At 39.9% G+C, this 13,422-nt stretch overlaps 1 protein-coding gene across 11 annotated transcripts in view; it reads left to right on the top strand.

Moving 5' to 3' along the window:
- The window catches only part of atp2b2 (ATPase plasma membrane Ca2+ transporting 2), a 193,273-nt gene that overhangs the window by 86,994 nt on the left and 92,857 nt on the right, over nt 1-13,422 (top strand). For all 11 annotated transcript variants that reach the window (XM_084394805.1, XM_084394806.1, XM_084394808.1 and 8 more), the window contains exon 2: nt 7,158-7,671. In XM_084394805.1, the coding sequence (XP_084250931.1) occupies nt 7,473-7,671 (199 nt within the window). In that variant the 5' untranslated portion in view covers nt 7,158-7,472. The remainder of the gene's footprint in view (nt 1-7,157; nt 7,672-13,422) is intronic.

Raw genomic sequence — 13,422 nt, 5'->3', positions numbered from 1 at the left:
GCAAACGTTCCCTGGTGCTATTTTGCAGTTTCAGAAAACAATTCCACCACAGACCAGGAGAAACCTCGTCTAAAGTCAGCGGCGCGTTATTCAGATGCTATTTTAAGAGCGCATGCTTGGCCATTATCAATGTAGCGTGTGCACAACACACACACACTTTGCTTCTCTCATCTACACAGACGCAGTTCACATTTTTAGAAAACCATACATAATTACAAGGAAAAATATTCCACACGAGGGAAATCATTGTGGTGTCCATGAAGATGTGAAAGAATAGGCATAAATCTAGCTTACACATTTACCCAAATTATCATACGCCTGTTTAACCGAAGCTAATTTGTGTGTGTTTCTCCATCCCCAATGTCACTTCTCTGTGTTTTACGGCCCTGACGAGAACGCCGGTCTCCTCGGCTGTGAACCGCTCCTGGCGTGCGTCTGGCAAATCCGCCGTTATAATAGCAATCCGCCATGGAACAAGCACGCCTGCTCTTAAAGGGAATGTGAGACGATGCTCTGATTGGTTTATTTCACGTTACGCCCAAACCACACCTATGAGTAATGAAGCGACTTCAGACCAACACATTTTAGATTAGCGTCGGGAGCAAGAGTCATTTATCCCGCCGGTATAATAGCAACAGAGATCCGCCCACAAAGTTACTTGCGTTTCGCGCTTGATACTTGCGTTTCAGATCGTTAAAATAGGGCCCTAAAAGTTTTAGAAATGTTCAGTGCAGTGTGTGAGGTAATCAGAGCTGCTGACCAGTTTTGGGAGTTACCCATTACAAGTAACTTGAGTTACGTAATCAGATTACTTTTTCAAGTAACTAGAAAAGTAACGCATTACTTTTAAAATTTACAACAAAATATCTGAGTTACTGTTTCAAATAAGTAACACAAGTTACTTTGTTTTCCCATTTAATGACTGACAGCTCTCCTGTCCTCATGTTGAGATTAATCGAAGTGCAGAGGTGTGTGTGTGAACATGATGGTTATTGTAGTTCTGTCAGGATCACTATCGTCAAATACGATCGACAATTAGCATACAGTTTGGATTGGCGGTCTGGTTCTGTTCTGGGCAAGAACTCCCAGCCTAGCATGGATAAGAGCAGGAGAGCAGCACTAACCCCCCTCAGGGTAAAGAGAACTGAACCAACATAAATGTGTTGCATTAATGCCAATATTTTAATGTACAACATAATTCGAGAATTTATTCTGACTCAAGGGGAATCAGAATACCAAATCCTGACAGAGACAGGTGGAGCTGGGGAGGGAGGAGGGTAATCAGCTCCTGAGAAACGCATATAATACTGATGAGCTTATATATGAATACAGTGATAGGTGTCGTATTCCTATAGGTAGATGTGGATCAGCTGAGAGTCACTGACGAGAGCTTGACTAACGTGACCTGCCAGAACTGACGCTACGCTTGATTTCTAGACTAAATGTGAGCATTTCCTCATCTCACTTGCACAAAAAAAAAAAAAAAGATTCAATATTCCTCAAAATTAATTAAATCTGTGAAATGCAGAATCAGAATACTATGCAAACCTCCACTAGCTAAATATGTTAAATAAAACATAAATTTTTTATGCATTTAATCTCACTTTATTGACCAATGTACTTGCTTCTGACCTTCGATTATTGATTAAACCATTAGCAAAAATGACTAGATTTTTTGGTTTTTATTGGTAAAGTAAGTGTTAAACTTTTTTCTCCTGCATCATATTCTTCTGTTCTCCAGAACATCAGCTGAAAGGTTTGCTTGAGCCTCTACTGTACACGACTGTAAACCTGCGTTTCCTTCAGCCTGAGGATTATTATTTCACTTTTGGTGTGAAAGGGTCTTTACATTTGCCCAAAAATATAACTTTTTTGTTATAAAAAACAAAACAAGCCCAGCTCAGGTGAAAAAAAGAAGAATGTATTAGATGTAAAAGCGCCTTTATGGGGATTCATTTTAATTTCTATGATTTAAATGCCTGATGGGACTGTGAATCGTGGACATTTTAATCAAGTGCACTTGATATTGCCTCATTTTGCTCAGCTGCACAACTCTCTGAGCAATAAAATGTGAGAATTGTGTAACGTTACACCATTAATCACTGAAAACTGTAGCTTGTTACTCTGAGCTTCCATCAAATGCAGTTAAAATAGTGTCAGGTGACCATCATAATGCAACGCATGAAGCCTGATTTAACATGTAGAGGAACATTTGAGCTAAAAATGACATGTTCCTGTTCATTTACAACAATTAAATGTGTCTCATTAAATAATTACAGACTGGCATTAATAATGAAAATGCCTGCACTTCCTCGGATTGCTCTAGCATGTCAACTATTATATTACTCATCTGAGGATGGCTTAGGAAAGAGGAGATAGTGAGAACGAGATACTGGTCAAAGAGAGCAACCCACAAGCACTGAGTTCTCCTGCAGAAACAGCTTAACTAAAAAACTTTCATGAAATATTTTTTGAAAGTCTATGTTTTCATTCAAATCAATAATCCCATCTACCCTGACTAATGTGTATAGATGGGAGGAGGCCATTATTAAACAGAAGAAATGAAATGAAAGATCAAAAATGTCCACCCTCTTAAGGACAAATGAACAACAGTTTCATATACTTGTAATATAAATATGGTGTATGAATTGTACTTTCTCAGAGACGCATCACTTTGTATTTTTTGTTTTCAGATGCAAATGCCGAAAATATGTTTTTATTCACTGAATTATTAGTATGTTTTTTGATGATTTGATTAAACTATTGTAATAAAAAATAGTATATAATAAGGATTGAGTATATAAAATATAACTTTTTGGATTTTTGACTATTGATTTTTATACTAACTGTTTTAGTTTTTTTTTATTTTGAGGGAAAATGGTGATATATGGTGGCTCAAAATGCATTAAAATGTCTCAAATTATTATTTTTATTATGCTTAGAATTCAAATGGTGTTATTTATGACTAAGACATGTTTAACATTGATATTGTTCAACATTTTAAGGCAGTAAGATCATGATCTTTACTGGGGACACAAAAGGCACCGAATCCCAGGCATGACCCATAAAGTAGACTATATTATATTATATTATATTATATTATATTATATTATATTATATTATATTATATTATATTATATTATATTATATTATATTATATTATATTATATTATGTTATATTATATTATATTATATTATAATCATACTGTGTTATTATCAATCTTTTCAAAATTCCATAACTAGAACCAGATTGTTATTTGATTAACAGTGAATCATTGCAGGCTTTTAAAAGCTTTAAATGCGTTGTGTGTGTGTGTGTGTGTGTGTGTGTGTATGTGTGCCCTTGTTTATATTACATTGTGGGGACCAAATGTCCCCATAAGAATAGTAAAACCTGAGATCACCTACATTGTGGGGACCAGCCAGCGGTCCCCACTTTTCAAAAGGCTTATAAATCACACAGGATGAGTTGTTTTGAGAAAGTAAAAATGCAGAATGTTTCCTGTGATGGGTAGGTTTAGGAGTCGGGTTAGTGTGTGTGTGTGTGTGATGGGTAGGTTTAGGGGTAGGGTTAGTGTGTGTGTGTGTGTGATGGGTAGGTTTAGGGGTAGGGTTAGTGTAAGGGGACAGAATATACAGTTTGTACGGTATAAAAACCATTACGTCTATGGAGAGTCCCCACAAAGATAGTGAACCAGACATGTGTGTGTGTGTGTTTGAACTGCTGGTTTATGTTCAGTCATTAGAAGGACTCTTTCTCAAGCACAGGAAGAATCTCTCTGCACTGTATAATGAAGGAAACACTAATTGCCCGTTGGCATTTTTCCCACCGTCTGCAGTGAAACTTTGAGATTTCTCGCTGAGAAGTTTAGAGGACTTCCTGAAGGTCTGAAGCTGTGTGTGACTTACTCTGAGCTTGTTTACCTTCTGAACACATCATTTGTTTCTGTCACTCTTTTTCTTTACGTTCATAAATCAGAAGTTGATTAGACTGGGAGCGCAGGTGCTCTTCTGGACGGGTTTTACAGTGATAGCATCTTGTGCTGATAGTAATATCAGATCTTGAGATATTGCACATGTTGGATTGTCTGTTCGTATTATGCAGCGTTTAGTTTCACAGTGCTGATGTGAGAGGATCTGTATTATTACCTGTATAAGTTCTGGAGGACTTCATTCCTCCTCCCGAGAGCGTTACACTAACCATCATTGGCACAGCTGGAGGAGCTGGTGTTGGGACTGGACTGGATATTGATTATTCCTGAAGGCTCATGGGAAGCAGAATCATGCCTTACAGGAGCCACTCGTTCCCGCCATTATTTCACCAAGAAACATATCCTACTTGTCCTTGTAGATGTAGAGGATTGATTCTGACAGATCCATCACATTTGTCAGCATGGCAAGGCTTCACTAATACATGTGGTGCCGTGCTGTTTCACGACTGATGCGATGAGCCATTCAATCTCCAACACGTCAAGCTGGAGCCGGGAAATACTGAGTGTTTTGACAACATGTTAATTTGTTCCTAACAAAGATGTTCTCTGAGAAAATATGCAAATGTTTCTCTTTAGAAATGCTATTGATTATCCGTCCCAGCTGTTTAGTCTTTCAGATTCAGTCAATACTCATATGTCTCCTGATTAATTATGATTGGGTCACGTTGGTTTTAAAGTACACTGGCAAAAAAAAGTGCAATCAACTTGGATGTTTAAGTCATTTCAACTTAAATTACATTAAACTGATTTAAAAATGAGTTGAATCTTGTATAACTTATTAAAAAAAGGGAAATTGCTTAACTTATTTTGATGAGTTAAAGCAATGTAAAAATACATGTTTTTTTAACTTATTGATCATATCATTTTTTTATAGTGCATACCTGATACCGATACCCCGTCTCTTTCTCTCTCTCTCTGACAGCGAGTGACACACAAACCCGCCTCTCGTCACTCGTTTCATTTGCTCCGGATGAATATTGTTGCTGTTACAGGGCTTGAATTTCGCCGTGGGATTGCGCGTATTGCACACATAAAGCCGCCTCTCAGTACTAAATTGAGTTATTTTTCGCTGCTTTTCGCGCTTAAACAGTCAAACACATACAAAATAATGTCAAAATGCCGGTCATGGCGAGTATTGACATTAACACAGTCAGTTACATTATAAGTGAACGTAAACTGCTGAGAAAGAAAACGCATGTGTAACAGTATATTGGATCAGTGCATTAGGTCTTAAAGTGACAGCAGCCTAATAAACCTGCTGACAAATTATGAGATAATATTAAAAATATCTATATGGCAGTTTTTCCCCACGGTATCAATGACAAAATTGTGGCTAGTGAAAATGCTGAGTGACTAGCAAACTACTAACTGGAGAGTAGGGCTGGGTAAAAAATATCGATTTCTCGATTTTAATCGATTCTCATTTTTACGAAACGATATCGATTCTTAAATCCCAAGAATCGATTAGTCATCCTGTTTTCTGTTGATGAATGAATGGAACATTGTAGCGCATCCCATCCAATCAATCGCAATAATCTTTGTGCTTTGTTACTATTGATATGAAACAAAGTCTCAGATTTCAAATTACGTCCATTTTCTTACGATATTCAAAAACATAAATAGCGTTTTGTCGCTGTGGCGTGAGATCGCTCTGGCTCAGCTCTAGAGAAGCACATGATCTTCTCCTCCGCCTTAATAACACCAGTTACAGCGCGAGATAAACATGAATGAGCTTCTGAAAGTGTGTTAAAAGGTGGAGTGCAACTTATCGAAGTCCGTATCATGTGACATGGAGTCGCTCAATCAGTGTTTCAACCGTGGAAAGACGTCAGTAAAACAGCTTGTAAACAATGTGATGTAACGTCACATTTACCTCAGAAAAACCATATCCAGTGGCCATAAACTCGTCAGTCAGCGAGAAAAATTAACTCTAGAGAGGAGCATTCTGCTAAATATATGCACCATATTACATATTCAATATAATTTGTAATGTTCTTCAATATTTAATGCATGTTTGAATAAATCTGGAAAGTTTTTTTTGACAGCCACCATTTAAATTTTTATATAATTTCATATAACTTTATTATAATAAAAATAAATAAGTGTATTTTAAGTGTTTGTATACAAATCAGTTCATTTTGACCTTCAATATTACAGTAGGCTAATGAAGCCTATAGGCCACACCTGACTCCCATAGTTTACAGCATTAGTGAAGAGATTTGTTTTCTTGAGAAAATTTGCCATATATTGTACCTGATATCCAAAATAATCAATATTGAATCAAATCAAATCGTAATCGAAATCAAATCGAATTGTGAAATTTGTGTCAATACCCAGCCCTTCTGGAGAGTATGGCTGTGTATAAACGATTCACCAGAAACTACACGCTTTGAAGCGGTCTAAAACTGCACAAAAATATGCTTTTTTGAAAAAGTACTAACCAAAAGAAGCAAGCTACTAAAGGGAACAATACGTTTATCTCCATGTATCAAATTAAACAATTTAATTGTGCAATTAGAGCATTTATATGGCACAAAAATATGTCAGTTATGCGTTTTGCTTGACAGAAAGAAGACACAGTAAAGCTATTGGCACATGATGCACTATGCAGTGATGTAGCGTCTTGTCTTGTCAGTTGGAAACACTAGCTTGCAACTGGAAAAGCGACACTATATGTGGCTTTTCCGAACACCAAACGCGTTAAATGTGAGAATTGCCCTCCAGGACGCATCAGTCCATTAGCGTTAGTTAGCTGGTATTCAGATTGCGCTCTATGCAGCACAAACGCATTAGAATGGATGAATTATATAATGTTTTCCCATCGCTAACCCCTCCAGCGAGCCTTGCTGCAGTGTGGGATGCATTGCCCTTGTTTCTCAATAGCGTCGATCTCTTTAATGTGCACTGCAGTCTCGCTCAGATCACACGAGCCGCGGAAACACTCGCGTGTCCCTTTAGTGTCGACATGGCAGTGTGTTTAGCAGAGAGAGAGAGCGATCAAACGCATGTGATGACGAGGAGAATCACAGGAATAGATGGACACCCCCATCTCTGTGTGCGATTGACGACACAATGCCTGTTCTGCACACACCTCACTCTCTCTCTCTCTCTCTCTCCCTCCCCTTCTGTCCTCCTCTCTCTCTCTCTCTCTCTCGCTCTCTGAAGGAGTAATGGAGCGGATCAGCATGTAGACAGCATCCGACTGGAAGCAGGTAGAATGGGAAAGCACGTATGGAGAGCCGCTGGTCTGCAGCCCTGGTGAATGTCCTCAGGACCGGGATCTTTCCGATGGCTGTCGCGTCCCAGTTCGCGTAACGCCGAGGATCTTCGATTGCAGACAGCGGACCGGATCTGTTTTTTCTTCATCCTTCTTCTATTCTCTCGTGCATTTTTGTTTTAGACACCTGTTCTCCAGCCACAGCTGGGACTCCTCTGACCGTGTGTCTCATTTCAATCTAAGAAAAGCAATACCCAGCCGTCATGGGGGACTTGACGAATAGCGATTTTTACACCAAGAACCAAAGAAGCGACAGCAACCATGCGTCGGGGTTCGGCTGCTCGCTCATGGAGCTGCGTTCCCTCATGGAGCTCAGAGGAACCGAGGCGGTGGTCAAAATACAGGAGGACTATGGAGGCGTCGAGGGAATGTGCCAGAGGCTGAAGACCTCACCGACAGAGGGTGAGTGTGTGTCGTTTCATCTCGAGCTAAACACAATCACACACTCACACACACTGATGCTCTTTCAAATCATTCCCATATCCCAGCTCTTCCCTCTTTAAACTGCTGCTGACGCTGGTCGGCTGTCTCACGGAGTTATTAACTGGGATGTTGAGTGTGTGTGTGTGTGTGTGTGTGTCGTTTCATCTCAAGCTAAACACAATCACACACTCACACACACTGATGCTCTTTCAAATCATTCCCATATCCCAGCTCTTCCCTCTTTAAACTGCTGCTGACGCTGGTCGGTTGTCTCACGGAGTTATTAACTGGGATGTTGAGTGTGTGTGTGTGTGTGTGTGTGTGTGTGTCGTTTCATCTCAAGCTAAACACAATCGTCCTGCACAAACTCACACACTCACATACACTGACGCTCTTGCAAATGATTATCATTCCCATATCCCATCAGTTCTTCCTGACATGAACTCACACACACTGATGCTCTTTCCCATCGTTCCCAGTTCTTCCCTCTTTAATCCTGCTTGTGTCGCTGGTTGGCTGTCTCGTGGAGTCTTTAACTGGGATGTGTCTCCCAGGCAACAGCGCAGGGGTCAAACTAAATTTGCTACTTTCTCCAGTGATAGTGTTGCTGGGTAGAAGAAGTGCTTCGCTGTATGATGATCTCTCCGCAGAAATGACCACAGGATCCGCTCCAGTGCGCTGGGAATCAGTTGCATCACCTTTACAGCGGACATGCGCTCGCTTGCATCCTTTAGACAAATGATATGATTGGCGTCTTGGTATCACTTTACAGTAAGGTTCATTAGTTAACATGAGCTAAGAACTACAGCATTTATTAATCTTAGTTAATGTTCATTTCAACATGTACTAATATGTTATTAAAATCAAAGGTTTAGTGAGCATTAGTTAATGCGCTGTGAACTAACATGAACAAACAATGACCAGCTGTATTTTTATTAACTAACATTAACAAAGATTAATAAATACTGTAACAAATGTATTGATCATGGTTAGTTCATGTAGTAACTAATGTTAACTAATGAACCTTACTGTAAAGTGTTACCGGCGTCTTCATTGTGTTTGACTTGTCATGGTCTGACAGTGGTGTGTGTGTGTGTGTGTGTGTGTGTGTGTGTGTGTGTGTGTTATCCAGTGCAACATTTGATCTTCTCCGGTTAGAAGCGTTGACACAGAGCTGTGTGTGATATAGGAGAGTATGGCTCGTGATAAATTATGTATTTTTGTATGCAACCATATTGTGAATCTAGCTGGCCTTAAAGCTTCACTGCATTGAGCTTTTATTATTATTTTTTATTAAAACAACATGACAATTCACACAAACTGTCCTTCAGTAAATGTCTTTCCCATGACAGCACTAGATGGATAGATCTGGAGGACAGCTTCATCTTCTCTGCAAACCATGTGTGTGTGTGAGTGTGTGTTTGGTGTGAGTGTTTTACATGTTCAGTGTGTGTTTGGTGTGTGTTTAGTGTGTGTGTTTGGTGTGTGTGTTTGGTGTGAGTGTTTTACATGTTCAGTGTGTGTTTGGTGTGTGTTTAGTGTGTGTGTTTGGTGTGTGTGTTTGGTGTGAGTGTTGTACATGTTCAGTGTGTGTTTGGTGTGTGTTTAGTGTGTGTGTTTGGTGTGAGTGTTATACATGTTCAGTGTGTTTTGAGTGTGTTTGGTGTGAGTGTTATACATGTTCAGTGTGTTTTGAGTGTGTTTGGTGTGAGTGTTGTACATGTTCAGTGTGTGTTTGGTGTGAGTGTTGTACATGTTCAGTGTGTGTTTGGTGTGTGTGTTTGGTGTGTGTGTTGTACATGTTCAGTGTGTTTAGAGTGTGTTTGGTGTGAGTGTTGTACATGTTCAGTGTGTTTAGAGTGCGTTTGGTGTGAGTGTTGTACATGTTCAGTGTGTGTTTGGTGTGTGTGTGTTTGGTGTTTGGGAGAACAGGCTGTTGCTCGGCTCTGCTGGACTGACTCTTGCTGACACCTCAAGTGTGACACGATAATGAAGACAAATGGTCACATCTAGTCTCGTTAATAAGCTGAGCAGTTAGGCCTTCTCTCCCAGGACACAGCAATGAGCATTAGCACTATCACACACCATCATCTGGGACTCCTTCTTCAGCTTTTCACCAGTTCAGACCATTTTTAAGGCGACCTGTCGTGAAAAAGAAGCACAATGTTTAGCAGCTTGAGCCACTTACTTACTACACATGGCATCCTTATATCTATATCTCTACATTAAACCAGAAGCTTGAATCCCTATTTGATGACCTCCGACCTCAAGTAGAAATTACTCATGTATTATCTGAAGAAACCAATCCGAACTGAAGAAGAAAGGCGTTATCTACTCTAACAAGGTTAACATCTACTGATCAACCCTTTGGACCAGCTTGAAGCACGTTACGCCCAGCTTTGACTACAGTCAAACTAAAAATGTATTTCAAACCAAAAATACTACCAGTAAAATGTATTAAAATTTGGGACCAAATATTATTCAGACACTTTGACCTGGCCAAAGTGTGTTTTCTTTAATTGCTAATGCTCTTTTTACACACAGACTGAACACAATGAAGCATTACTTGGTGATTGGTTGAGCTAAACTGGTATTATCTAATTGTTTAGTTAAATTTAACAGCTGACAGATATTCAACATAATTCATGTGTGAGACAGTCTAACAGAAGGACGGACAAAACCAGTCAAATATCCACTGAGTTCTGCTCATATTTTATTACCGTTTTCTAAACTATTGCGCATAAACTGTGATAATGTGAGAAATGTTGAAGGTGTCTGAATACATGTTGGTTTGAGGTTAAGTGTGTGACGTCACCGTCAAAATCTGAGGTATATTTTACAGACTGTCGAAAGCTACAGAACAGAGAAGCAAAAGAATCGCTGTAATTCACAGAAACAACTGTTAAGGGGTAAAATCATACCCGTTATATTGTATTGTTATATATTATATTGACAACTCATCAATTAAATATTTGCCATCGTATATTCTGCATAATCGGATGTTTTTAAATAAACACTGACAAAAAACTACACCAGTTTTAGGGCTGGCGATATGATGATATATATAACACTGATATGAGTGATCACATGGATTTAGACTTATATTGTATTTATATAAAGCGTTCACAGGCTAATGTGCTTTATGTATTTCCCCGACGTTGAGGCTCATATAAATGTGAGGAAACAGGATTCCTGCTGCATGTCGATATCCATGATCACTGGATCTTTGGGAAGGTGTAAGAAACTCTATATCGAGTCCAACCTTTAGTTTAAACTGATAATCGTTGGTTTTCCTCGTGTTTCCGCAGTTTCCCCCATTAAATCCAGCCACTCAGCTCTTCTGACACTCAGTCCGGATGAGGGAAAGTGACGTCAATGCAAACCCTCTATTTGTAGCCGGATTTTCAAGCAGGATTGGAAGCATCCAAACAATGAACACACACACCAAAACACTAATGTGTAACTTTATCCCTCTTCGATTTCTCTGAGCTCCTCAGTCAATACTTTTGCCTTTATTCTAGGCTTACCTTCGCATAACCATCAAGCGCCAGTCGATGTTAAAACTGGCTGATGGAAGGAACTCGCTTACACTTTATTTGGTTACACTTTATTTTAAGGTGTCATTGTTACAGTGTAATTATATATTTAAGTACTGAGTAATATTAAGCAACTACATGTGCTTACTATAGGGTTAAGGTAGGGTTAGGGTTTGGTTGAGGATTAGTTGCATGTAATTATGCATCATTTACTGTTATTACTATGGTAACATAGTCAAGTCAAGTCAGATTTATCTATATAGCACTTTTTCCAATACAGATTCAAAGCAGCTTTACAGAGATAACAGGAACATAATGCAGCAAAGATTGTTTCCTGAAGAAAATAGTCACAGTCCAGCTTAAGTAAGTTCAGTAATGGTTCATTTTTGTTGTGAAAAAGTTATTAACTTCATACATAAATGACTAAATTATGTTAACATATGAAACAAGGACACTGTAAAATAAAGTGTTACCAAGAACAGAATAAAGAAATCGCTCTGTAAGGACGACGACACAAGTCTCCTGGATGCTACGACACATTACGTGGGTATTATTGAGCTGAGCGCCAACTTTTCTCCAAGTTGTGGGTGTTGGCCACTCACACACACACACACACACACACACACACACACACACACACACACACACACACAGATCCTGGCAGATGGGAGCTGAGCAAGATACGGAGGAGCCTGGCGACCTCCCAGAAAACAGAAAGCATCTCCTTTAAGTCGGCTTGCTTCAGATAATGGTGGCGCTAGCGCCGTTCGTCAGGAGAGATGCGCATGCGAAGCCTTCAGGCACTGAGAATTAATAAGAACTAGGGAAATCTATGAAGGACAGAGGAAGGGATCCGGTTTTGACAGTGGGAAAGACATTTCTGTCTTAGCTGCAACTACAGTAAACAATTTTCTGTATGCCAATGCGAAGCTGCTATTGTATGCTAATGGCCTGGAAGAGTCTGTCCTCCCCCATGCCTTCCTCTGTTCTCGTTTCTATTTCAGTCACTTCAACGCAGTGCACATCCTTCCCCGAATTAGCCTGTAACCAACACTCAGGCCTCGTCCACACCGATACGCCTTCGTCTGAAAACGCATCTTTTTCTCTCCGTTTGGTCTTCCGTCGACACTGAGACTGCGTTTTTATTAAGGAAAACGAAGCTTTTTGAAAACGCTGTCCTAAGTCGATACATTTGTAAACGCTGTTTTCTCTGTGTAGTGTGGACCGTGAGAACGATGACGTAAGTTTAGTCATGTGACACATATTGTATCAATAGATATTGATGTTTATAGCGGTATTGTGGCTGTTATCTGCTATTCACTCTCACACTGCTGCTGAAATAAGTGACTTCACACACTCTTCATATCACAGTCCTGCACAGATGACAGAATACACTCACATCTGCTGTCCTGCGGTGAAACATGAGCAGTTTTAGCGTTTTAGACCAAACATATAATAGTGAGTGAGAGCGACCTGGACCATCAGGGAATGAGGAGATATTCTGCTCAATAAAATGATCCTGCCAGAAGAATTGAGCGATAACTTTATTATTTATTTCTCCGTCTGTATCGTCTCAGTGAGCTTTAGTGAGGGTTTACACACGCGCTGTAAAGGGGAAATTAGCATTTTCTGATGTTTCAGTGCGGATGAGAAACTTTTGGGAAACGCTAGTGTGGATGGAGAGCATTTTCGCTAATCTCTCCGCTCACGTTTCACCCATCCTGATGTGTCTCCTGACTAATTCATAATCAAACGAGAGGTAAAATATCTCCCGAGGCACAGATGTGAGACTTTTGACCTTGATAGCGCTCTCACATTTAGTGCAGCGCTGATGAGCAAACGCTAAATGCAGACCGTTTTTTTGACAGCAATTAAAAGAGAAAGAAACAGAAGCGCTGCATATCGGGACTGAGGCAATCCATGTAATCCGACACCGCATGTAAACCATAGGAGAGACTTGAAGGTCAAAGTGAGCTGGCAAAACATCCCAGAACCAAGACGACCACAGATCCACCGTGTCCCGGACCGATCCCTCGACGTTGCGCTGAAGGACCCGGTTCTGGAGCAATGACAATAGCTGTTGGCTAGCTAAACGCTGTCCCGCGTTAGCTAAAGCTGTGCCCTTGATCAGCTCGCTAATCTAGTCCGCCGGTCCGTGTTCTCATTCCCCTCTGACATTTCATATTTAGTCTCG

The sequence above is a fragment of the Rutilus rutilus genome, assembly GCF_951802725.1.
Source record: "Rutilus rutilus genome assembly, chromosome: 22".
NCBI classification, from domain to species: domain Eukaryota; kingdom Metazoa; phylum Chordata; class Actinopteri; order Cypriniformes; family Leuciscidae; genus Rutilus; species Rutilus rutilus.
Note: the sequence above shows the minus strand (reverse complement) of the source record. Positions and strands in the feature narration are given on the sequence as shown.